The sequence below is a fragment of the Marmota marmota genome, unplaced genomic scaffold (genome assembly GCF_001458135.2).
Source record: "Marmota marmota marmota unplaced genomic scaffold, marMar, whole genome shotgun sequence".
Lineage (NCBI taxonomy): Eukaryota > Metazoa > Chordata > Mammalia > Rodentia > Sciuridae > Marmota > Marmota marmota.
In genome coordinates, this window is record NW_026000016.1 from 27,797,548 (window position 1) to 27,823,139 (window position 25,592).

The 25,592-nt window shown below is 36.1% G+C and overlaps 1 protein-coding gene across 3 annotated transcripts; it reads left to right on the forward strand.

Annotated features, from left to right (window-relative positions):
• The first annotated feature begins 1,239 nt into the window (after positions 1 to 1,239).
• Bpnt1 (3'(2'), 5'-bisphosphate nucleotidase 1) lies at positions 1,240 to 24,805 on the forward strand. Of its 3 annotated transcripts, XM_015483629.2 has the most exons (10): positions 1,240 to 1,396; positions 5,816 to 5,943; positions 10,244 to 10,348; positions 11,526 to 11,633; positions 14,049 to 14,097; positions 15,424 to 15,515; positions 16,582 to 16,626; positions 19,359 to 19,556; positions 21,758 to 21,863; positions 23,944 to 24,805. In XM_015483629.2, the coding sequence occupies exons 2-10, from the start codon at positions 5,824 to 5,826 to the stop codon at positions 24,090 to 24,092; spliced, it is 972 nt and encodes a 323-aa protein (XP_015339115.1). In that variant the 5' UTR covers positions 1,240 to 1,396; positions 5,816 to 5,823; the 3' UTR covers positions 24,093 to 24,805. The 3 variants fall into 3 exon arrangements, with proteins under 3 accessions (XP_015339115.1, XP_015339118.1, XP_048665300.1); XM_015483632.2 differs by lacking the exon at positions 5,816 to 5,943 and having other exon boundaries at positions 1,241 to 1,396; XM_048809343.1 differs by lacking the exons at positions 1,240 to 1,396; positions 16,582 to 16,626.
• Positions 24,806 to 25,592: the final 787 nt, after the last annotated feature.

A 25,592-nucleotide genomic window follows, 5' to 3' on the forward strand; every position in this document is an offset into this window, starting at 1 on the left:
ACCCACCCACTCCAGCCATGTTGAGGATCAAATCCAGGGCCTCACACATATTAGGCAAGCACTCTACCACTGAACCACATCCCCAGCCATTATAAATTGAGTTTTAAAGATCTAATTGAAGTGGCTAGAGGTGGAACTCAATGATAGAGCAGATGTTTAACATGCATGAGGCCCTGGGTTCAATCCCCAGCTTAAAAAAATAAAAGAAAAAAAGTTATAATTGACTTTTACTAGGGACTCTTGGACCACATTGGCCATTTCAGTTACTTACACTACAGGAGTGTGAATGAAGTCTCCTTGGCTTAGTGTGATTTGGCTATCAGCTCTCTCCTAGTTTTTTGTAAGGTAACTTTCCATGATCATACAACAAAGAAGTAGCAGAGATGGAATTCAAGCCCAGTCATCTAGGCTCCAGGGCACTCTATCTTTGACCTGCAGTTCCTATCTGGGATCTATTTTATAGCTATAATCTCAAAGAAGCACAAAGATGTATACACATAGAAACTCCTAATTAGCCTCTGCTTTAACAACTTGCTTAATTTAACTATGCTGTTGCCTTGCAAAACCTGTTAAGAGGATGCAACCAACACTTGGAAGATAGCTGTTCTGTAAGATGCCTGCAGACTTCTCTTACCACTTATTATATGCTTAGAGTAGGTTGTGTTTGTCCTTATTCATGCCACTTGTATTCGTGCAATTACAATTTTTTTTTTCAAGGTACCAGGGATTGAATCTAGTGTGTCTCCTCCATTCTAGACAAGCACTCTACTATTGAGCTATATCCCCAGCCTCTCTGGTGAGTGTTTTAAAAACAGAGATTACTGTTTGTTTCTATTTACAAAAGCTTGAGAGTTACAGAAGAGCACACAGGAACAAAATTTTAAAATTACTCATTACCACTCTCACAAAATAATTCAATGAATTTTTAGGTAAAATATTGTTTAAATGAAAACTAAGCTGAGAGCTCTGAAGAGTCTAATAAAGGCAAGTCATTAAAAACCTGAACCCAAACAAACTGCTATTAATTTGGTTAGAGCCAAACTGTACCACGTGTGCTGGAAGCCACCTGAAACCAGAAACTACCCTAAAAAGTAGATGCAGCTTTCGCTTTTTTATCAGGAGCTTTTGCACCACGGAGACTTTGCATAAAACACGGATAAGTGGGGTTTTCTGACGGGTCAGGAGCCCGAAGCAGCAATTGGGAAGTGGCTGTTCTGCGCTTGCGCGGAATTTCCCGCATGCTCTGTCGCTGAGGTAGGTTTGCCCTCTGTCCCAGCACGACCTATTGGCTGCACGGAAACGCGGTACTGGACATACCGAGGGACCTGTGGTTTGGTAACCCAGTTAGGTTACCCCTAGAGCGTCTTTTGTCCGCTGTCCTTGCAAATTTGACAAAGTAAGTGCTCTCCCCGTCCCTGTCACGTGAGAGAAGGGCCTTTGGCAAATCTTGACTCTTAACTCTACCCCTTTGCACAGATAAGAGGAGATTCAAGGAATTTATGTTTAAAAAGAAAAGAAAGTATATGTGAATCAGATTGCTTTTCCGGATATTCCATTTCTGGACCTAGAATCTTGAGTGTCAACATTTTCGTGCTCCAGGATATTTTTATCGCTCTGTATTGTAGAAACAAGGCAACCTAGACTTTGAGCTCCTTAAGTGCACCCAAATTTAGAAATTCTTACATGTAACACTAAATTTCATTTTAACAGCCAATACTCTTTCAGTTGCCATTTCTACATATTTATAGGCCTTCATGGTATATTTGGATTTTCCTGGAAATATAATTTCTGGTTCATAAGATGTGTACATGTTACTTTTGTTGAGGTTCTCAAAGCCCTCCTAAGAGTTTTCATGGCTTTTCATTCTAACCAAGGATGCTCTGGAACATGTTCCTCACATTCTTGAAAACTGGACAAAATTTTTCTTACCTCTTATAATTTTTAAAGTAAGCGATTATTTCTCATTGTTTTACTTGTGTGGTTTAGGACAGCTCCAAAAGACAGTATTTTGATTGGGAACACATCTGTCATTTTTAGATCCTAATCTTCATATGGTCACTATCTTTATGTTGAATTATTAAAGATGCCTCTTCCAGGCTATGAGAAGAAACTGGTCATTTGATTCCTGTTATTTTTTCATCTTTCTGAGCTAGCTCTGTTGGCAACTGTAAGGATTTCTTAAATGGATGAGGGTTAGGTTGATTGCCTTACGTGTTGTAAAACCTTTTTTCATATTTACTGTAAGCCTAAAATATTATTTAAAGAAAGAACCTTTTGTAATGAACTAGTAAAAAATATGGGAAAAGAACCTGTGCTATGATTCAGGGTCATATTGGGTATCATATTACATCCTTAAGGTCAAAATACTGTTGCAGAAGCTGTAGGAACTTTTTACCCTCAACACTGTCCCATGTTTGTGGTGGATAGCCAAAAATAAGGACAAAAGATTTTAATGATGGCTAGACATTATTATTTGATGCTCACCTACAGGGACAAGTCCTTTGTATATGTAACTCACTTAATAATTACAGCCACTCTGTACTATAGGTACTATTATTATGTACACTTACAAGTTTGGGCACAGAAAATTTAAGTGGTGTTCCCAAGGTCACACACTTAGTGTGTGCCAGAGCTAGGATGTGAACACAGGTAGTTGGGACCAGATTCTGTGCCCTTAACCACTATTTTTAACTAAGCTTTTAGAAAAAGATATGCTCATGGAAGGTAATGTTTTAGGACCCAGAAGATATAAAACTGATAGAAAAAGAAGTACAGTTGTTAATTTGAACTTTAAGAAAGTTAACTTGGGGCTGGGGTTTTAGCTCAGTGGTAGAGCGCTCGCCTAGCAGGTGCGAGACCCTGGGTTCGATCCTCTGCACCACATAAAAATAAATAAAATAAAGATATTGTGTCCAACTACAACTAAAAAATAAAATATTTTTTTAAAAAAGAAAGTTAACTTGCCTCTGACTACTTTTAGTCTTGCTCTTAATTCACGGGTAACATCAAAAGGTAATTCTAATTTGGGATCTGGTTTAGGGCACAATTTAAAAAGGCTAATAGGAACCTCTTTTACAGAGTTTGTGCTTTGGTAATACTACATTTATTTTTTAAAACAAGAACCAATATTGTATCCATTTATTTTAAAAATATGAGAAAATTTTTAGGTTGGGGGATAGTAATATTTCATTCCTAATTCCTTTTGGACCAGAAGTGGAGTACTTCAGAGAAAAAAAGGAAGAAATATTTCCTTTTTTGTCAATAAAAGTGATTTGTGGAAACTGTTTATAAGTAAGTTTTATTTTTTTATATCAAACTGTATGTTTTCCATGTTAGCTTTAAATGATGGTTCGTAAGTATAGTGTACATTTTGTGAGGAAGGTAGTAGACACCTAAGCCTGAAAGTTTTTCTTTGGAAGAAGAAAACGAAATGTACTTGGCAAACAGAAGGGAAAGTGCTTTAGTCACACCCAAAGCCTGACAAGGCTCAAATGATTGCTTAACTGGCTCAAAGGTAAGTGATATTTGTGAAAAGTTATAATGCTACCAGATAGTAAGGAAAAATGACCTTCCAATCACAAAGGAAGTCTTTCATAACATGGGAACTGAATAAGATACGGACATGTTAAAATATACTCAATGGTTAAGACATCTAGATAGAATTAATTAATTGCCTGAAGACTACTTTTCCAGCACAGAATAAATCAGCTATATGGCTGGCCATTGATATAAAGGAGCAAAAGTAAGGCCAATGAAATGTTTATTAAATTATTTCTCATGTTTTCTGTTTGTGGTGCTCCTGAATTGGTAATGATCGTAGCTAGTTTGTTCCATGTGTAATATATAGTATGTGAAGAAAATTAATCTAGCCTGATTATGATATAATAAGGTAAACAGAATTCATATATTCCACGGAAACCCATTTTATTTTCATCTTAATTCTAGACAGCTATTGGTCACAATATGATATTCATTACCATAAATCAATTTCAATTCCATCTTTTCACTTGTATATTATCTTAATTATCTTAATAATTCTCATAAATAGAATGAGAGTGATAGAAAAAGATGTAAAGGGGTTAAAAGGCACATCAAAATAAGTATTCAGTCAGAAATTTGTAACAGCACAATGACTTGCTGAATCAAGGTTTGTACTATTTTTTATATATAGTTCCTGTATGCAGAGAATAATAATATGTGGCCTTATTGCAATGAAATATTGTTGATCCAATTTGATTTAGAAATTACAGAGTTTTTGTTCCTTTGTTTCTTTGTTTGTTGCAGTGCTGGATATCAAAACCATGGTCGTGGGTGTGCTAGGCACGTGCTCTTCCATTGAGCTACATATCCAGCCTGAAAGTTTTTATCTTAGTTTTGTTCTCCATGAACACTCTGAGACAGTGATAGAGGTTTATTAGGGAGTATTCTTTTGATCCCAAGAGGAAGGGGAAGGAAGTAGGAGGGGGCATGTTGAGTTGGATGCAGTCTCAACTGTGAACTCAGTAGTCCTCCCTGGGTACTCAAAAGTTGGGATGACCCTTCAGATTTGGGGTGGCAGCCAGTTGGGTGGGCAGTGGCCTTTAAACCCTCGTGTTGACAAGCTTCAGATGAAGTGACTTTTCTTAGCAGATAAATTCCCAAAGAAAGATGACAGCTAGGGACCATCATCTTAGCAGTTGGGGAAGTAAGCCCTTTGGTCTGAAGGGAATCTAGGTGGTATATCCCAGCATCCAGAGCAGTCACTAAAATTCCAGGATTTGAATTTGTGTTTTCAAAAAGGAATATACTTAATCCTACAAGTTGGGGATTTGCTTGCTTGTTTGTTTCCATTTATCTGAGCTAGGGACTTACCTGACACTCATAATTTTTTTTCAGATGATTATCTTCACTCGAGTTATGATGATTTTTCTCTTTGTTTGGCTACTGTTGAGGACGGGGTAAACAAAACAGGTTAAATTTCACTCAGTCTCTAAAAGAATATTCGTTGAATTTCAGAAAATAATTGTAATAATGTGTGATCCCTAACCTGTTTGTGTGTGATGTTAGGGATCAAATTCAGGGCCTTGCACAGTTGCATGAACATGTTGTTCAATGGCAGGAGCCCTACCACTGAGCAACATTCCCAGCCCCCTTCTTCTTTTTAAGTACCCCATATATACACTTTAATCCCTTAATCTATTGAAGCCAGTTTGGGTTTAGACATTAGGTTATATTATATCCTGCATAACTCACCAAAATATTAACCCATTAAAGGCAGATGTTACATCTTATACTTTTAGCCCCTGAAACATCTTCCATAGCCTTTGCACATTATATATCTCACACACAAAACTTTTTCACATGCTGAGCCTTTTGGGCCAGTTTTTCATCATAATATGCTTTGAAATGTCCCATCTGCAGAGAGAAAAAAAAATGCTATAGGAAAGAGTTAATGCTGAAATTGAGGTTTTTCCATCTCGTTCTTTTTTTTTTCTTTTTGGTACCAGGGATTGAACTCAGGGGCACTCAACCACTGAGCCACATCCCCAGCTCTATTTTGTATTTTATTTAGACAGATCTCACTGAGTTGCTTAGCACCTTGCTTTTGCTGAGGCTGGCTTTGAACTCATAATCCTCCTGTCTCAGCCACCCAAACTGCTGGGATTACAGGTATGCACCATCACGCCCTGCCCAAGTCTCTTTAGGTACATATTTATTAAAGAACCTACTCAGTTAAAGTAAGCAATTAATAAATATGCATCTAATTGAATTCAAGTATGTAAAACCAATATTTGGCTTTTAAAGTAACAAAGCATTTTTCTTGATTTCCTTTTAGGGAGCATCATGGCTTCGAGTCACACTGTGTTGATGCGGTTGGTAGCTTCAGCGTATTCTATTGCTCAGAAGGCAGGAACTATAGTTAGACGTGTTATTGCTGAAGGAGACCTAGGTATCGTGGAAAAGGTATTGAAAGTCTTATTTCATAGTAGCCTGTATTTGCTCTTTGAGATTTAGCTAAAGAATTTAGACAAACTTTCACAGCTAAAATAATTGATGGTTCCCTTGTGGAAATTCCAATATCCTTAGCTCAGATGGTCCACGGATCTGCTTTGAAAATGACTCCAGACTTCACCCAAGATCTTTATTTATGTGACTGGGTCTTTTGACCAATGTCCAGCCCTAGGACAAATCCTAATCTGTTACATGCAGAACAATGCAATCTTTAGGAAACTTGATGTGTTTAATAAAATCTGGCATTTAAATAATTGTTCCTTATACTAAAAGCAATACATTTTTCCTTATGGAAAAGACTCAAAACAAGGTTTGTTGCTAGGCTAAGGTATTGGGATTACAGATTACATGTCTGTAATCCCAATACCTTAGGAACCTAAGGGAGGAGGATCACAAGTTCAAGGCCAGCCTGGCAACTTAGTGAGACTCTATCTTAAAATAAAGGGTGACTGGGAACGTAGCTCAGAGGTAGAGGACCCCTGGATTCAATCTCCAGTACCAAAAAAATATGAAAGAAAGAAACCAAAGCTTTTCTTTTTACTAGATAATTTTAAACTTAGAGAAATTATCAGAAATTTTATAGTAATATTTGGTTTGTAAAGGAAATACTACCATGTATGAGTTTCAGTTTGAAATATGCCACAAGATTTAATTATTAGTTCACATTACGTATCTTAAATATAACTTTCTGTATGCTGTCTTTTCTCTTTAAATGTTTAGCGTCATCTTTAAGGAAGATTGTGTTATAATTGAAAAAAATCAAAGAATGTAATTTGCCAAAAAAAAAAAAAAAAGAACGTAATTTTCCATTAGTATTTTAAAAGCTGGATGTGGTGGAACATGCCTGTAGTTCCAGCTACTTGGGAGGCTGAGGCAGGAGAATTGCTGTAGCCCACAAATTTTAGACTAGTCTGGGCAACATAGAAAGACCCCCATCCCAAAACAACAATGCTTTAATAGAATCATAGAAATAAGTTATAATTAAGATACTCATTTAGGATAAGTCAGGCATCTATGTATAGCTGATATTATTTAAAAAACAATAACAACAAATGAGGGACTGGGGGTGTATCTCAATAGCAGAGTGTTTACCTAGCATGTGCAAGGCCCTGGGTTCTATTCCTTGCACTGAAGAGAGAGGCATATGTATGAATAAAAAGCAATTTAAAGGGCAGGGGCTGTAGCTCAGCGGTAAGAGTTTGCCCAGCATGTATGAGGCACTGGGTTCAATCCTCAGCACCACATAAAAATAAAATAAAGGCATGCTGTCCATCTACAACTAAAAAAAATTTAAAAAAGAAAAGCAACTTAGAAATAAGTTGAAATATGGCCAGGAACAATGCCACACACCTACAGTCCCATTTACTGGGGAAGCTGAAACAGAAGAATGCAAGTTTGAGGCCAGCCTTGGCAATTTAGCAAGACCCTGTCTCAAAATAAAAAACAAAAAAGTCTAGGGATGTAGTTCAGAGGTAGAATATTCCTGGTTTCAATCCCCAGTATAGCAAAAAAGAAAAAAAAAAGTTTAGAAATTATAAACTGGGGGTGTAGTACCTTGGCACTGTTCATACTTAGCAACTATGAGACCCTAGGTTCAATACCCAGCACCTGAAAAAAAAATCAATAAGTGAAATAAGTCCATTTCCTTTTTTGATATAATTATGGACCGGATCATACAGACCCAAATATAGGGTATCGTGATTTCTGGGAAATATTTGTTACAGGTTCCATTGTCTATTTTAGAAGATTCAAGTTATTAATAATAGATGATGTCTCCCATTCCCCATCATAAATCACCATTAGATATATTCATAAATAGGCAAATAACATTACCCTACAATTTTAATTCTTGATTCATTTTCAGCCTGGAAAAGTATCCTTGCTGGCAGGATGCAGGATTGCTCCTGACACTGTCCCATTCTCTTTAATCACTCAATTACAGTTTACTGGGAATTGAATCCAGGGACACTTTACCACTGAGCTACCTTCCCAGTTCTTTTTAGTTAGAGATAGGGTCTCTCTAAGTAGCACATGCTGGCTTCAGAGTTGTAATCCCCTGCCTCAGCTTCCCAAGTCCCTGGAATTACAAGTGTATGCCACTGTGCCCAGCCAGTAAAATTTTATTGAATGTATCTTCTCAAAACTCTGGAAGAGGCCACTATAGAAAACACGCTTACCAAATTTGTCAATAAAATGACACTGGAAGGGCTGGTTGATGTATCGGATCCCATGATAAATATTCAAAGTAGTTGTGACCTCTGAGAAAAGAGGGCCAAATCCAATAACATATTGTAACAGCAATAATTATAAAATCTTATATTTATGTTGAAGTAATATGGGGTAAATCTGATTCAAATTTGTTTGGAAAAAAGGTTTTTGTTGTCCACATACAATGTACACAGCTGCATTCAGAAGGCTTCTCATCTTACTGTTTTCATTTGTGGGGTTTTTTTTTCTATTAAAGATAGGAAATTGAGAAAAATACCACGCAATAAAGAGACCATCCATCATATTACCATTGCCAATATTCTGGTTCATTTCCTTCTAGATTATCATTTATTTTGTTTCCTTCCTCAGCATCATTTATTTTGTTTAAATTGGTTTTATGTTGTACAACTTTGTATCCTGAAGCTAAGGAATACTAGAAGTACAGTGTCCAAGTTTGGAAAAAAAAAAAAATCTCATTATCCTCAATACTGGTCATTTCTAATACTTTATGTTCACTTGTTTGACACCTTATTTTAAGAGAAACAAAGGTGAAATCAGGCACAAGGTATTCACAATGATGAGGTACAGCATTATGTTGATAGACCAGGAAATATTTATCTTAGAGAAGAAAATAATTGGGATATATTTTCTCAGATAATTGAATGCAGGGCTGTCAATGTGTCTCCTTTCTCTCTCTCTGTCTCTCCCTCCCCCCACTCACTCTCTCCAGCAGTGGTCTCCAGACTCAGTCGATACATAATTAATCTCCAAACTCAACAATTCATTTAAGTAGTTTCATTTATAAAGTACCTACTGTTGCCCAGCATAGTTCTTTAGAGAATGAAACCCCTTTGTGGGTTCATATTCTAGTAGAATAATACTTTGCATTGAGATAACCAGCAAATCTCAATGTGTCATAAAAGTCATATTCACCATCACTTGTTAGGTCATTGCAAAGAAGTTTAAAGATTCTGTTCAAGATGATCAGTAAATCTGTCTAACCAGTGTTATATAAATTAGAGCATGCCATAATTCACCAAAAGCAAACTAACAAAGGAGATTGTGGAGTCAATTGCAAAATTTTCCACTGCCTTTCACTAGTATAACTTTCTGACCTATGGATTGAGTAAGGTACCATAGGTAGGCCATATATTAAATACTACTAGAGTTCATTTTAGATTTTAGAAATAAGAAAGAATTGTGTACATTAGTAAATCTGAGGGGCAGTCATTGAAAAAAATCCCTGTAAGGAACACCTTCCCAGTATTAAAATATATAGTATTTAACTTGGCTTTGAAATGTCATAAGTTTCCTATCTTTTTTTTTTTATATTTTTTGTTGTAGCTTGACATAGGACCTCTATTTTGTTTATTTAGTTTTTTATGTGGTGCTGGGGAACAAACCCAGTGTCTCATGCATGCTAGGCAAGTGCTTTACCACTGAGCCATAACTCCAGCACTAAGTTTCCTGTTTTTAATCTGTTTAAGACAAAGCTTGATATCTAGAGATCTGTCCACTCACCACCACCCCAAGTACTTAAACCCAGGAGTGTACCACTGAGCTACATTCTCAGACCCTTTTTAGTTTTTGAGACAGGTATTATCAAATTGCCTAAGCTGGCCTCAAACTTGCAATCCTCCTGCCTCAGCCTCTCTAAACATAGAGATTATAAGCATGCAATATCATGTCTGGCCATCTAGAGATCTTATAAAAGAAATTTCTGAATTTTCAAAATAATTTAAAAATACCATTTCAAACTTTACATACTATTGGGCTGGAGATGTAACCCAGAAGTACAGCGCATGGGTAGCATGTCTGAGGCTCCAGGTTTGTTCCCTAGCACTGAAAAAAATTCACTTCCATAGTTTACCACTATTAATCCTATGAGAAACAATAAGCCAAGAAACTAGTTGATTCATTTGGTGTTAAGTTCTGCATTTCTAAAAATTGACAGTACACTATACATTACAAAGACATGCATTTAGGAATTAGAGGACAATTTATTTTACATTAGTTCTGCTAAAGTTTGCATCCTTTGTTACAGACCTCTGCAACAGACCTGCAGACCAAAGCTGACCGACTAGTACAGATGAGCATATGTTCTTCACTGGCACGGAAATTCCCCAAACTGACAATTATAGGGGAAGAGGTAAGAGTTGTCAGGGACATGGTATATTTTTAATCTGTGTTTACCATATGGATTTGTAAATGACACTTCAGTGGTTTATATATCACTATTCGAATTTAAACATTGTTTCTAGTGCATTAACACAGAAGTAATTATTCTGTCCTTTGGAAGGAGGATCTGATCTTAAAACATTTTGATTGCTGGGTGCAGTGTCGTATGCCTATAATCCCAGCAACTCAGGAGGCTGAGGCAGGAGGATTGCAAGTTTGAGGCCAGCCTCATCAAGCAAGCAAGGCCTTTAGCAACTTAATGAGATACTGTCTCAAAATAAAAAATAAATACAAAGGGTTGGGGATGTAGCTCAGTAGTAAAGCACATCTAGGTTCAATCCTCAGTACCACAGAAAAACATTTGGTCCGTATTTAGGCCAGGTATTTCAATTCTTAGTTATAGAAGATATGGTTACTGTTAAAAAAACTCAGCATATAAACTAAAGATGGGTATATCTCAGTGGTATAGTATTTGCCTAGAATGTTTGAAGCCCTGAGTTCAGTCCCAAAGATAAAAAAGATGAGCAAAGTTCTAGAACTTAGAAATACAATGGGTTTTGTTTTTTTAAAATTAGGCCTCCTTCCACACTTATCCAAAGACCATAACACTTTGAAAGTGAAAGAATTGAAATCTCTTATAATTAAGAAAGAATACATTTTTTAAAAAATAAATAAGTCTGTTAAAATATCTTCTCTTTTTAAACCCTATTCAGGATAATGAACTTGAGACCATTTAGTTGACTTTGAGAAACATGTTTTCTATTAAATTTGATTTTTTTTTTTAGTGCTAAGGATTGAGCCTAGGACCTTAAGCATTCTAGGTGAGCTACATCTCTAGCACCATGGGTTTGCTTTAAAAGATCTAAATATGGGCTGGGGATGTGGCTCAAGCGGTAGCGCGCTTGCCTGGCATGCGTGCGGCCCGGGTTCGATCCTCAGCATCACATACAAACAAAGATGTTGTGTCCGTCAAATACTAAAAAATAAATATTAAAATTTTCTCTCTCTCACTCTCTCTTTAAAAAAAAAAAGATCTAAATATAATGGTAAACAGAAAGACTAATAAAAATTGTGACGCTGCCTTTCTTTTGTTACTGAGAGTGAACATTAAACAACTTCAGTAACTGTTAATGTTATCTCTGCTGCAGGATCTCCCTCCTGAAGAAGTGGATCAAGAGCTGATTGAAGATGGTCAGTGGGAGGAAATATTGAAGCAACCATGCCCATCACAGTACAGTGCTATTAAAGAGGAAGACGTAAGGCCATCTCAATACTTTATACACTCTATTAGTGTTTCTTGCCATGGTATAGGAAATAACATTTGCATGTAAGATAAAAATTTAGTAGTTATAAAATAGGAATAAGAAGGAACTTGAAATCTTTCAGAGCCAAAGTAGAAGTTATCAGGCAATCATATGAAATATCTGACCTTTTAAATTTCTTTTTCTATGTCTCCTTTTTACTCTGAAACAGAGTATTATGTTTGCCTAGGGTGGTCTCAAACTCACAATCCTCCTGCCTCCTGAGTTGCTGGCATTACAGGTGCACACCACCATGCTTGGTTTGAGATAATGATTAAAAATACTTTCAGGGGCTGGAGTTGTGGCTCAGTGGTAGAGTGCTTGCCTAGCATGTGTGAGGCACTGGGTTCAATCCTTAGCACCACATAAAAATATAAACAAATAAAATAAAGTTTAAAAAAAAAATACTTTCAGGCTGGGTGTGGTGACGTACATGTAATCCCAGCAATTTAGGAAGCTGAGGCAGGAGGACTGAATTTCAAGGCCACCTGAGCAAGTTAGCAAGACCCGATTTCAAAACAAAAAACAGAAAGGGCCTGGGATATAGTTCAGTGATAGAGCACTTGCCTGGCATGCATGAGCTCCGTATTTAATACCCAATATTACAGAAATAAATAAATAAATAACATAGAAAAAATCTTACTTGTTGTTTATTAAATTTGGTAGCAAAACATTTCACTGGTTATTGATGCTGGAAGAAGACGAAACAATTACTACCTTATGTTATAAGGCCATAAAAATCATCTTACTTTCTTTTTTTTTTTAATTTTTTTTTTTAGTTGTAGATGGACACAATACCTTCGTTTAACTTATTTATTTTTATGTGGTGCTGAGGATCGAACCCAGTGCCTCACAGGTGCCAGGCAAGCGCTTCACCACTGAGCTACAACCCTAGCCCCTCATCTTTCTTTTTATAGTTGTTTAAATTAAATTAATCTGTGACCTCAGATTTAAACACACTTCTTTAGTTTTCTAATTTTAAATCATTTTAAACATGTTTATTAAATACCTAGGTAAGGCATTTTGCTTTGGGGGCTGTGGAAGATACAAAGAAAATGAAACATGGTGTCTTCCATCAGAAACATGCCATCTCAAGCCAGGTGTGGTGGCACACACCTGCAATCCCAGCAGCTTGGGAGGCTGAGGCAGGAGGATCACAAGCTCAAAGCCAGTCTCAGCAAAGTGAGGCCCTAGGCAAATTAGTGAGATCCTGTCTCAAAAAATAAAAAAGGGCTGGGAATGTAACTCAGTGGCTAAGTGACTGACAGTAGGTTCAATCCCAGCACCAAAGAAAGAAAGAAAGAAAGAAACATGCTGCCTATCACAAATTCACATCAAGTGTTAGAATTCTAGTAGTAAATGGCAGCATATCCTAAATGATGAAAATCATAAACATAAAGACTTTGTTTATTTTATTGCCAGCTCTATGAACTATTTATTTTTCTTTGGCCTATGTGAATGTGTCCTTAAAGTAATCAGACTGTCTTTAAAAAATAATCAGCATTTATTTATAAAAATGAGTAGCAGTGATAGAGTGTTTGCCTGGGTTCTATCCCCAGCATGGGATGTGGGGGTGTTAAAAATAGGGCAGAGCGAAATGCTCAAGGGTAGAGTGAGGCTCTGGGTTCAGTCCCTAGCACTGTAATCCCAGCAGTTTGGGATTACTGGGAGAAAAAATAAGAAAAAAAAAAATGGGCTGGGGATATAACTCAGTTGGTAGAGTGCTTGCCTAGCATGCATAAGACCCTGGGTTCAACCCCCAACACCACAAAAAAAAAAAAAAGAAGAAGAAGAAAATTAAAAAACTGAATAGCACCCATACATTGTTCAAAACATTTTTGGTGCCACTTGAATGTTTTTACTGTACCACCTGTCAGTGTTCATGGCATTGTTCAAGTGACAGTAATTTTGCAGTTAATTATTTCGTATTATAGATTCTTGAATCAGACTTTTCTCCAGTTTAAATGGACTTCTTCCATGATTCCAAAATCTTTTTTTTTTTTTTTTGGTGGTACCGCGTATTGAACTCATGGGCGCTTAACCACTGAGCCACATCCCCAACCCTATTTTTTATGTTATTTAGAGACAGGGTCTCACTGAGTTGCTTTGCGCCTCACAGTTGCTGAGGCTGACTTTGAACTTGTGATTCTCCTGTCTCAACCTCCCAAGCAGCTGGGATTACAGGTGTGTGCCACCGCACCCGGCATCATTCCAAAATCTTTACTAGATTTTTTTTCCCCACTATCCTAACACTGATAATTGGCTTAAGCTTTCCCTAATATAATTTCAAAAATGTAAAATGAGTAGTTTCAATCTTTTTTTGGAATTTTGTATACTTCATTTATATGTATTTTTTCCTTTTTTTTTAAGCTTGTGGTTTGGGTTGATCCTCTGGATGGTACCAAAGAATATACTGAAGGTTGGTATTTTCTTTCTGTATTTCACAGCAGTAAGACTAGGATATAATATTTAGTTGTAAACATTTGATATTTTGTATATTACATAAAAAACTGCTCATGGTAGCTAATTTTTATCACACATCAATGATTATTAAGACAAAAGAAGGGTTGGGATCAGTTCTAGTATGCATGAGACCCTCAGTTCTATTCATCTCCAATGCCAGAGAGAGAGAGAGAGAGTGAGAGAGAGAGAGAGAGAGAAATTCATCTCCTTCAAATGCTATTGCCCATTTTCTACCAGCCCTACAAGCCTGAATGTCTCCCAGATGAGAATATCTATCATATTAGACCAGTGTTACCAAAGGAACTACAATGAATTCCCAGCTTTATTGGGGTAGAAAATGATGACAAATTCAGCTCTGCTGTCCTTGTTCTACTACCACCACTATCCCATGTATATCTTGTTCATGCTCCCTTCTTCTGAAGGTTTCAAAGATGAGAAAAATTAGAAAGCAGCAAACTGAAAATAAAATTGGCAACATAAAAGTAAAAAGGACTGGGCTTAGAGCCAGAGTTGTAGGCTTTAGCAGATTAGAGTTTTATTTTTGAAGTAGAGCTTTACATAGCTTTTCTTACATTGGTTCTCAGCTTATGGCTTAAAAAAAGAAAAATTTTCTTGATTACTAGGAAAAAAACCTTCATTCTTGGATGAGACATGTCTGTGATGAATGAATCAAGCAGTGTTTTTGTACTGAAACATCGCTATAATCCTTTGAGAAATAAGGAAGCACTATACAGCTTTAATGTATATAAGAGAATGTAGAAAGTTATTTAAGTCTTGACTCCCACCTCCCAAATTTTGATTCACTCAATACCTCTGGGAAAAGGCTTCAGAATTGTATTGTAAAAATTATATCAGTTAATTATAGAACTGCTTGATAGTCTATGGACCCCCTCTTTAGGAAACCTTGCTTTAGAGGTTTGAAATGAAAGTCTAGAGAATAATTTAGGAGTACACGTGATTCATCAGGTAAGAATGAGTTGAATAATGGTGGAAGAAGGATAGAGGAATCTAATGATAATGGCTGTGGAGTTGTGGCTGCTTCATTTAATTGTTTTACAAATTGTACTAATGAGACATAGTTATCAATTCAGTTAAACATCCATAGACCCTATTTCCATCACTGGCCAGCTGTCTTATAATTAATGCATTTTGCCATAAATAGGATTGATAATGGAAGTCATTGCATATTCCTTATCTTTACTGAAAAATAACTTGCAGCAGTTGATGTACTGATGATGAGTCATAACATGAGAAAGATATGACTGATACTTCTTTTTCATAGGTCTTCTTGACAATGTAACGGTTCTTATTGGAATTGCCTATGAAGGAAAAGCCATAGCAGGCATTATTAACCAACCATATTACAACTACCAGGTATAACTATAAGTGATACAGAAATATTGTATTACATAAATAGAGAGTTATGATTCCAGATGTCATTTAATCCAGTGGTTTCTAGCTTAGTTGCATAGGCAGTCATCTGGGGAACTTTTTAAAGTACAGATTTCCCAGGTAATACCCTAAACTCTGGGGGCATTGGTACCAGGAATGTATAAATATGTATATATGTATACATAGACATACTATATGCATTATATTCTTTATGTACTTATGATTCAAGTGCAGAAGTTTGAGAATTACTGATATGGTTCTTGATTATTGTGGTCATCAAGACACTTGACTTACAGGTCTCTTGAAGCCTATTAAAGAAATGAAGCATTTCAACCTAGAAAAGATGCTAGCCACATTGCTTTCTAAGTAATATGTGCTTTTTAGGCACAGTGCCTAAATTACAGCCAACATTGACAACAACTGAATGTGCTCTTGCACTCTTTTTCTCTTATTTCATCTCTTCTAATCTGCTTTGACATTCTGGTATACTCCAAAGAAATTGTCTTCCTTAGAAACAAGAAACTAGTTTAATTTCAAAGCAAAAATTTATCATTAAATCACTGTACATTTTAAAGGAAATTATTGAAATAAAATAAGGTATTAAATGTTACCTTGATAGAACTTTGAGGAAACAAAGTAACCAGACTGGGTACTATTACTTCTGAATTTCTGATTTAAGAGCAGGATTAATCTTTACTTCTAATATGAATTTGTTTTTTCCTGCTATTTGTATAAATTTGATTTATAATCATGCATTTCTTAAAACATACCAAAATAATTAAAGCCTCTCACTGAATTGCTTATGTGTCCATTAATTTCTTATAATATGGCTTTAATATTTATACAGTATTATATGCAGATATGGCTTGTTATTTTTATATAAACTTTAAGTCAATACTGTTACTTAAAAGAGGGGCCTTTAAGTCATAGAAAACCTTATCGTGCATGGAATCTTTCATCAAAAATAAAGAACCAATTGCTTAGGAATTATTAACAATTTTTAATCCCTTCTTTCTGAGATTCGAAAAATTGTATTCATTTTCCACAGAACAATGAAAAGCAGAAGTTAAGGGAACACAGGAATGAAGCAAAGGTGAGAAAAATAGTTAGGGTTTTGGTTTCACTAGAAGGTAGAAAAGAGATAGGCACTCTGGTCCCGTAGGTAGTTATTGTATATCCCATGTACCAGTTCATTTTCTCCTGTTCAGTATCTTCTGTTCCTTATCTCTCCCCTTGCCACAGTCCCTTCTTACACTCTGTCCTCTTTTTCTTCTTGTTTGCTTATGCTTTAATATTTGCTGCAACAAATGGAAGTTGAAAAGTTGTTCAGCCATGTTGATGGTATTCAAGGCTGAATATTCCATTTTATGTAATCATTGTCATAATAGCTGAATTTATCAAGAGCTTAAGGGCTTACAGTATGCTTCGAGGCACAAGCATTATCTCTTTTAATACTCACTGCAACCCTTTAAGGAAGAGAAAACTGAGGCAATTACCTTACCACTGTCATCTAATTGGTAAATGGCAGAGCTGGTTTTCAGAGACAGGTCCAAGCCTTACTAATATTCCATATTGTTTTCTTGAGCTAGATGAAAGACTTAATTCAAACTTTGTTATGCTTCAACAGGCACTAAAGCCAATAGGCATGTAAAAGAAGCAGCATGGCATGGTGCAAAGAAACCCAGTCAGTCTTTTGTCAGAGCTAGCTTCTTAACCATTATGAATCTTAACTCATCTGTGAGGTGAAATGCCACCCCTTATTACCCTCTGAAAATTAGTGTGGGGACTTTGAAGGAAAGAGCTAATGAGAAACTGTGAGAGCAGGAGCACAGAGGAAGGCCAACTGGCTGCATCATGGACTGCATGAACATCACCAGGTCACCAGTTTCTTTGTACCCAATCTCTTTGTCTACATATTCATTGATAGCAGTAGTATGACTTTTTAGGGACCAGAATATTTGTGTCTAGCTAGGCACAGAATTAGTCTCAATGAGCAAGCTAAAGCTTAATGGGTACCAAGAGCCACCACAGGGTCCATGTGTATTTTTCACACGTCAATCCCCTCCTGCAGTGTAGGCTCAAGAGGGAACAGCAGATGCATACACACACATATTGAGCACCAGTACTTCTTTATTGGTTCCTTTGTTGCCCCATTGCAGAGAGCACTGTCAAAAGTCAGCCTCTTTGGAGATTGCCTCACCCTTCCAGCATCTTATCTGTTCCCGAGGCAGTTCATTTCCAAGGACCAGAAATGGTCACTGCAGGACCATTTATACTTTATATTAAGTATAAAGGCCTAGAATTTCATTCCAATTTGGGGCAGCCCTGAAGAACTATTCTAGCTCCAGAGCTTTCGACAGGGTTTGCGGAAGATATCGTTGGGCTGCAGCATAGCTCACTTTTGGTTTTGTTTTGTTTTTTTGTAGTGCTGGGGATTGAACCCAGGGCCTTGTGAATGCAAGGCAAGCACTCTACCAACTGAGCTATATCCCCAGCCCTATAGCTTGCTTTTTGCCATCTGCACATACCTGCTTCTTTCTACAGGTATTGTTCCTAGGAACCCACCTTGACATTTATCCAACTCAGAATTCACTTCCCAAAGAACCCATGCCGTATAATAAGTTTATTTTACTCCAACAACACCCCATGTACTGCTTTAGGACAAATAAGATGATACATTTGAAAACACCTGTGATGAGTAAACCCAGACAGTATAATGTAGTGAATATCACCAGCTCTGATTAGTTCAGTAGCAGAGTCCACAGTCAAATTACTTAATGATTCCCAATCTCTTTTCTCATCCTTAAAATAAGTGTAATAATACCAAGTTCATAGGGTTGCTTTGAGGCTTGGATGAGATAATACCTGTTACGAATTTAGTGTGGTGCCTGGTACATGCTTCATGTTGATTAAGATACAATCTCTGTAATGTATATCTACTATACTAGTATCATTTTTAAAAAATATTTTTAGTTGTAGATGGATACAATACCTTTATTTTGCTTAGTTTTATGTGGTGCTGGGGATCGAACCCTGGGCCTCACTCATGCTAGGCAAGTGCTCTATCACTGGGCTACAACCCCAGCCCTAGTATCATATTTTAATAACTTTGGATTAATTATTTTATATATCAGTTTTACTTTCCATGTAATACAGTTTATGTTTTTCATGTGAAATGTATACTTTTTAACATTGTAGTTGAAAATTGTTTGAGCTCTGCAAAGGAAAATATGAATTCTAAGACTGCATTATCTTTGTCATTTTACCAGTATAATTGTCAGTAAAATCTTAACCCTGACCCCATTATCTATGGCTGTTCTTCAGTATCAGCCTATTCAGTTGCTTTCTCTATAGCAGCAAAATCCATTCTCGCCAGAGTAACATGATCCTTACTGTTTCTTGAATACTGAAAAGTAGTAGTCAATACATATTCAATACACAGTGTTTATTTTCCGGAAGACTTCAGTACCTTTTGAAAACAGGTATTTCCAATACAGCCAAAAGATCTTTGGATGATTCAGAGAGAGTAACCAGTATGTGATGTTTCCTTTCCTGAAGACTCTGGGAATAACCAGAAGTTCCCTAGTACTTTGAAACTGTTAACCAAAACAGCATTGGGAATAACCAGCACATTATGTCAGGAAAATTTTTTTGTCAATGATATTGTTGTACTTTATAACATTAATTGTGTTTCATTTTTATAATGAAATATCCTATATTCTAAATATTCTAACCTTAATTAAATGTAACTAAATATTTCATTTGTGACTAATGTGTTTCTCCAAATGACTATAAGATTTGTTGTTTTTTCACTCATTTACATAGGCAGGACCAGATGCTGTGTTGGGGAGGACAATCTGGGGAGTTTTAGGTTTAGGTGCCTTTGGGTTTCAGCTGAAAGAAGTCCCTGCCGGGAAACACATTATCACAACTACCCGATCCCATAGCAACAAGTTGGTTACAGACTGTGTTTCTGCTATGAACCCTGATGATGTGCTGCGAGTAGGAGGAGCAGGAAATAAGGTATGAAAAAGATCTGTCATCTGCTCTGGAATTCAACTGAATCATTGATGGAAATACTGAATTCTTTTAACATGTGAAAAAGAGTTTAAAGAGAAGGGATTAAAGATTATAATTTGCCACTAAAAGCACATTCAGCAACATTTACATTTTTAAAGATTTTAGGTTCAAGTCTTTTTCATCTCAGAGTCCAGGATTATTAAGTGATATATAGGAACCCATGCCTCTTACCAAGGACCCTCCTAGATGATTTCCTAGACCTTTCTTCTGCTGACCCTAGGGACATTCTTGTCTGTACCCTTCCTGTCTACTTCCCCCGTTCTTTCACTCTAGGCTTCCAACCTTCTGAGAGAATTGTGAAATGGGACACAGTTTGACCTACATTGTTAGCCCTGATCTCTTCTCATCTGATTATCCCTGGATATCATCATGACATCCCTCAGGTATCTCGAATTCAACATGTCCAGTTTCACCTTATTCTCTTTTTAACCGCACCCAGATATGCTCTTCTCCTTATTTGCAGTCTGGTTAATGCCACCATCATTTTCCTGATTGCTTTACCCAGACGCTGGGAAAGTCATCCCAGATTTCTTCCTTCTATACTATCAGTCTAGTCCTACCCATACAATTCTTCCCTATTGTCTTGTCTTGTCCTCTCGGCTGCCAGCACCGTAGTTGAAATCTCTTGTCATCACAAGAGCTGCTATAATAGCTCCCTGAGTGATCTCTGTTCAATCTATTCTTTATAAATGCTACTGGAGCAATTTAAAAATGCAAAACTTCTCCCTGTCCCAAATGCTTAGATGGTTCCCCATCACAACAGTTAAGATCTAAACTTAATAACAGAGTGAAAGCCTGCTATTTCCTGGCTCCTGTACATCCCGAGCCTTGTCTCGTGTCATCCTGCAATTCATATGTCAGCTCTAATGATACTGAACTACATTACTTAAGCGATAGTGTGTGCATTTCACACATGTGTACATAACATAGGAAAGGCAAATAATATTTATTGAACTGAATGGAATTCATTTTTTTTGCCTGTGCTTTAGAAGCAATGCTCAAAGTGAAAATATATTCCCCATATTCACTGAATAAATAACGACAATTATGTTTCCCCTTTGCCCCTAACTTTTGTAATCACCAAAGCCCATCATCTCTTTTATTCCCAAGGAGCACCTTTCTTCTAAGAAGCATCAATTTCTCATCCTGCACATCTCTACCTTTCTCCTGTGGGGGGAGGGGGAATCTTGTTGGGCAGTTCTCAACTTTTTTACATTAAGAGAATTTAAGGAAAGCTACAGCCCTCTCCTATCAAAAAACAAACTGGTATATATAATGTTAGACTTAATCTATAATGTTAGTCTTGCAACATTTGTTGAATGAAAGAAAACCTTTTACTCAAAAGCCTGCAACTAGTTGAAATGTGTGAAGGTATTCATAAACAGTTCTGAAAGACATTTGGTACTCTTGTGTCCACTGAGATTTTCCTCATTCTGGTCCTCAGTCTGGTCCTTTATCTGAATATTTGAAGTCTGAGGTTTTTAGTAATAATTATTTTACAGAATAACCAAAAAAGTCAATTAACTTGATAGCAAATTGCCGTTTAGAGTTGTGAAAGTTATCAGCAACCTCAGTTTTATATGTGCATTTTAGGAAATATTGGAATAACTACATATAAGTTTGTGTTTTGGTAATGGAAATAGCAACATATTTGATCCTGAAGACCTGTGAAAGTACTTGTTAGACTAGTAAACACTGCACATCTGTTAGACCTTACTACAATTTTTGCATTATGGTACTGCTTGATATTTCTTTATCCTTTACTTAATCCTGGTCAATTTTTAGACGTTTTTAAAAATTTTATATTTTTAATGATATATATTGCTTTTCTAGTAAGAAAGAAAAAACAGGAATATAAAGAAAAGTTTATTTTCTCTAACTTGAAATATGGAGATTGTTCAGATGGTCTGTCTGTAGCTTTTATGATTGGTTTTCCCCCTTCAGATTGTCATATATTATCATATATCTATGATAATATTATCATGCTTCCTCATAATACTTGTGTCATTTAAGCCTGCTAAAGACTTTAACCTCAGTCCAACAAGGGAATTGATGAAGTATCCTTGATAGAAGAAAGAAGTCTTTCTTATTTGTACCTCAGTCATTTCATGCTTGAGGGATAATTGTTATTTTTAACCTCACAGATCATTCAGCTGATCGAAGGCAAAGCTTCTGCTTATGTATTTGCAAGCCCTGGATGTAAGAAATGGGACACTTGTGCTCCCGAAGTTATCTTACATGCTGTGGGAGGTTAGTCTGTTTTATTTTGGAGAATTCTAGTTTTTATATTATGCTGAAACATGATATTTTAATAATATTACTTTACCTAGACTCTTAGGATATAAGAGTTAGAGGGAAACTTAGAGATTATCCAGTCCAAAACCTAATTCGTAGATGAGTAAGTAGATGTTCAGCAAATTTATTATTCTGGAATTTATTGTCTCTTTTGCAGACTTGGATCTTCATACAGTTAATTTAACCCAAATCTTGTGGTTTTAATGCTTTCTTCCCTTGAAAAATAATGTGTTCGTCATTATTGACATGACCTCACTTAGTTTATCTTAAGCTATAAATGGTGAATATCTCAGTACCAGTTCTAAATATCACAGAATTTTTAAAAATCTTACTGAAAATATATTACAAATATATACACAGTAAGATGATTTTTTTCAATTTCAAATAAACATCAGAAGTAAGCAGTGCATTCGAAAATTCCTGTCAGGAACAAAGCATGTTAGTGTACTCCTATAATCCCTGTACTCGGGAGACTAAGGCAGGAGGGTCTCCAGCTCAAGGCCAGCTTGGGCAATATAGTGAGACCCTGCCTTTGAATAAATAAACAAATAAAAATAAGTCCTTGCCTGAGACTGGAGCTGTAGCTAATAGTAGAACATGTGCTTAGCATGTGTGAGGACCTGGGTTCCATCCCCAGCACCACAAACAAACAAAAACCCTGTCAGATTTTTTTTTTTTAAATGACAATAAGCAAAGATTTTATTCTGTCGTTTCTCCTAATATATTACTTTATCCATACAGTATTAACATGTGATGAAGTTAAATTGAACTTTGTCAAAAAAATAAATGAATGAATGAATGAATGAATAAATAAATAAATTAATAGTACTTTGTTTTGGTGCATACATTTAGAATGCAAAATGAAACTTTTCATAAAATACAATTGTATTATATTAATCCTTCACCTAAACTTTCATCAGATAAAGCATAAATAATAAATAGTAGGATGAAAACATTTTCACAAATGTGAATGGTGGTAATGGAGTATAACAATAGGAAAAATAATCACTTGAGAAGAGAAATTAATCAAGAAATAGAATTTTGGCCAGGCATGGTGGCACACACCTATAATCCCAGTAGCTTGGGAGGCTGAGGCAAGAGAATCTCAAGTTCAAAGCTAGCCTCAGTGATTTAGCAAGACCCTGAGCAATTTAGCTCGATCCTGTCTCAAAAAATAAAAAGGGCTGGGATGTGGATTAGTGGCTAAATGCCCCTGGGTTCAATCCTTAGTACCAAATATAAATACATACACACACATTTTTTATATATATATATATATATATAAAAAACTTGGGGGAGGAGGTATAGCTTAGTGGTAGAGTTCATACTTAGCATGTGTGAACACCTAGGTTCAATCCCCAACTCCAGAAAAAAAATAAAGCGAAAAAAGAAATACAAGTTGAAAATACTAAATGAAATTTTGATCTTAAAGAAAAATATTTTTAATCTTTTTAGTTAAAATTGCTCTATGGTCACAAATTAAATTAAAAACTTTACCTTTGGTCTAGGGTTGTAGCCCAGTGGTACAGCATTTGCCATGCACATGGGAGGCTCTGGGTTCGATCCTTAGCACCACATAAAAATAAATAAATAAAATAAAATAAAGGTATTATGTACATCTACAACTAAAAAAAAATAAAAATGTTTAAAGAAAAGGAAAAAAATTCACATTTGCTCTGTGTGGTGGCGCATGCCTGTAGTCCCAGCAGCTCAAGAAGCTGAGGCAGGAGAATGGCAAATTCAAGGCCAGCATGTGCTACTTAGCCTGTCTCAAAATAAAAATTTTAAAAAGGGCTGGGGAGGTAGTTCAGTGGTAGGGTGCTTACCTGGCACACCTGGAGTTCTGTCTTCAGTATTTCAAGGGAAAAATAAATAAACTAGAGGGACTTGGGAATGTAGCTCAGTGGTAGAGCATATATCTAGCATATGCCAGGCCCTGAGTTCAATGCTTAACGCTTCCCCCCCCAAAAAAAAAAATTCTGTAAGTATCATGATCCAATCATCTGTTAACATTATATTGCTGTTTTTTCTGTAGGCAAGTTAACCGATATCCATGGAAATGCCCTTCAGTACAATAAGGAAGTGAAGCATATGAACTCTGCAGGGGTCCTGGCCACACTGAGGAATTATGACTACTATGCGAGCCGAGTTCCAGAATCTGTTAAAAATGCACTTGTTCCTTAAAGAAAATTTTCATTTTTTTAGCCCAAAGGACTTGTTTCTCAAAACAGTACATTTCAAAAACTGATTGAATGGAATTAGTATTCTACCTTTATTAATCATTGATCAGTGATTTATAGTAGTTACTTAAAGATAGAAAATGGGGTTAAAGAATTTCGTTTTATTGGAGTCTAATACTACTTTGCCTTAGGCATGTAATAAATTTTGTGTGTCCTTTTTCCTGTTTAACAAAATCAGGGAGTCAGGCACAGTGATGCATAACCTGTAGTCCCACCTACTTGGGGAATCTGAGGCCAGAGGATCAAATTGCATGAATGAAGGAATTTGAGGACAGCCTGGGCTACAAAGCATAATCCTGTCTCCAAAAAAATAAAAATAAAAAAGAAGAAAGGAATTTGGCTTGATTAGTTAACTGGACCAATTTTTACATCTGGAGAATGTATAAACTCAATATATTTCTTTTTATGTGGAGATATGAAAAAAAAAAAAAAAGGTTTAGTCCTGACTGACTAAGCCATTTGTGTAATCAACATTCCTATCTTGTAAACCAGATTTCTTTAGGGCACAGAACCTTAATTGTTCAAAGATTTCTCTCTTATTTTTCATGGTAGTTTTGAAGGTGTTCCTACTTCAATTGTGAATGCATATAATGTTATTATATACATTGATGAAACATTTCTGGGAAAAGTTTCTTTAAAATAAATTATTTAATCCTAGTTCTTTATTTTATATTTGCCAGTTTTTTAAGTATCTTAAAATTATAAATGCTATGTGTATTTACTCATTCTTATGGCATCATTTTAATGCTTAACTGTGAACAGTTGGATAGTTGCCTTGGTTCCTTTCAATGGGAGATTATAAGATATACTATCATGGGGCTGGGGTTGTGGCTCAGAGCTCACCATTGAGCACTCTCTCATAAACTTTTTTCTCTTTGTCCTTATTTTTCCTCCTTCTAGCCGCTCATTCTCCTTTCTTCTCTTTCTCGTCCTTCTCTTAAATGTCACTATTCACCAAGATTGTGTTCTAGACTACTTTCTCATCAGATGATCCATTCTATCCATGTGGTTTCATGTAAGGCCTTTTGCTCAGAATATCCAAAATCTAAAACTTAGAACTCTCAAACTCTGTATATCCAAAGCCTACTTTGATGCCTCCAGCTATCTCTAAAAAACTATGGTGTCTCTACAGCTCTTCATTCTTCCCAACCCCTCCTTAATTTATTTTACAAGCCCACAAGATGATCCTGATAATTGGCAAAACTTGAAAATCACTGCCTTGGTCCATTTACTTCATCCAGAAATGGAGTTCTCTGTGAACAGTGGACTAAACCTAAATTTTAAAAAAATCTAAATGCAACATAAGAATAACTTAAAGGTATTTCCACAGGCTCCTATATGAAAACACAACTATTACCAAGTGAGATATTTGGGAGTCTACATTCTGTCTTCATTTCTGTTGCCTCTACATTTGTTTATACACTCATGCCCCATGATTACTTCC

What these genes read in the sequence shown, in the direction of transcription:
- Bpnt1 (XM_015483629.2), top strand. Translation starts at nt 5,824, where the DNA reads ATGGCTTCGAGTCACACTGTGTTGATGCGGTTGGTAGCTTCAGCGTAT. An exon ending in GTGCTATTAAAGAGGAAGAC is followed by an intron (nt 11,634 to 14,048) that starts GTAAGGCCATCT and finishes TTTTTTTTTAAG; the next exon opens with CTTGTGGTTTGGGTTGATCC. An exon ending in AACACAGGAATGAAGCAAAG is followed by an intron (nt 16,627 to 19,358) that starts GTGAGAAAAATA and finishes TCATTTACATAG; the next exon opens with GCAGGACCAGATGCTGTGTT.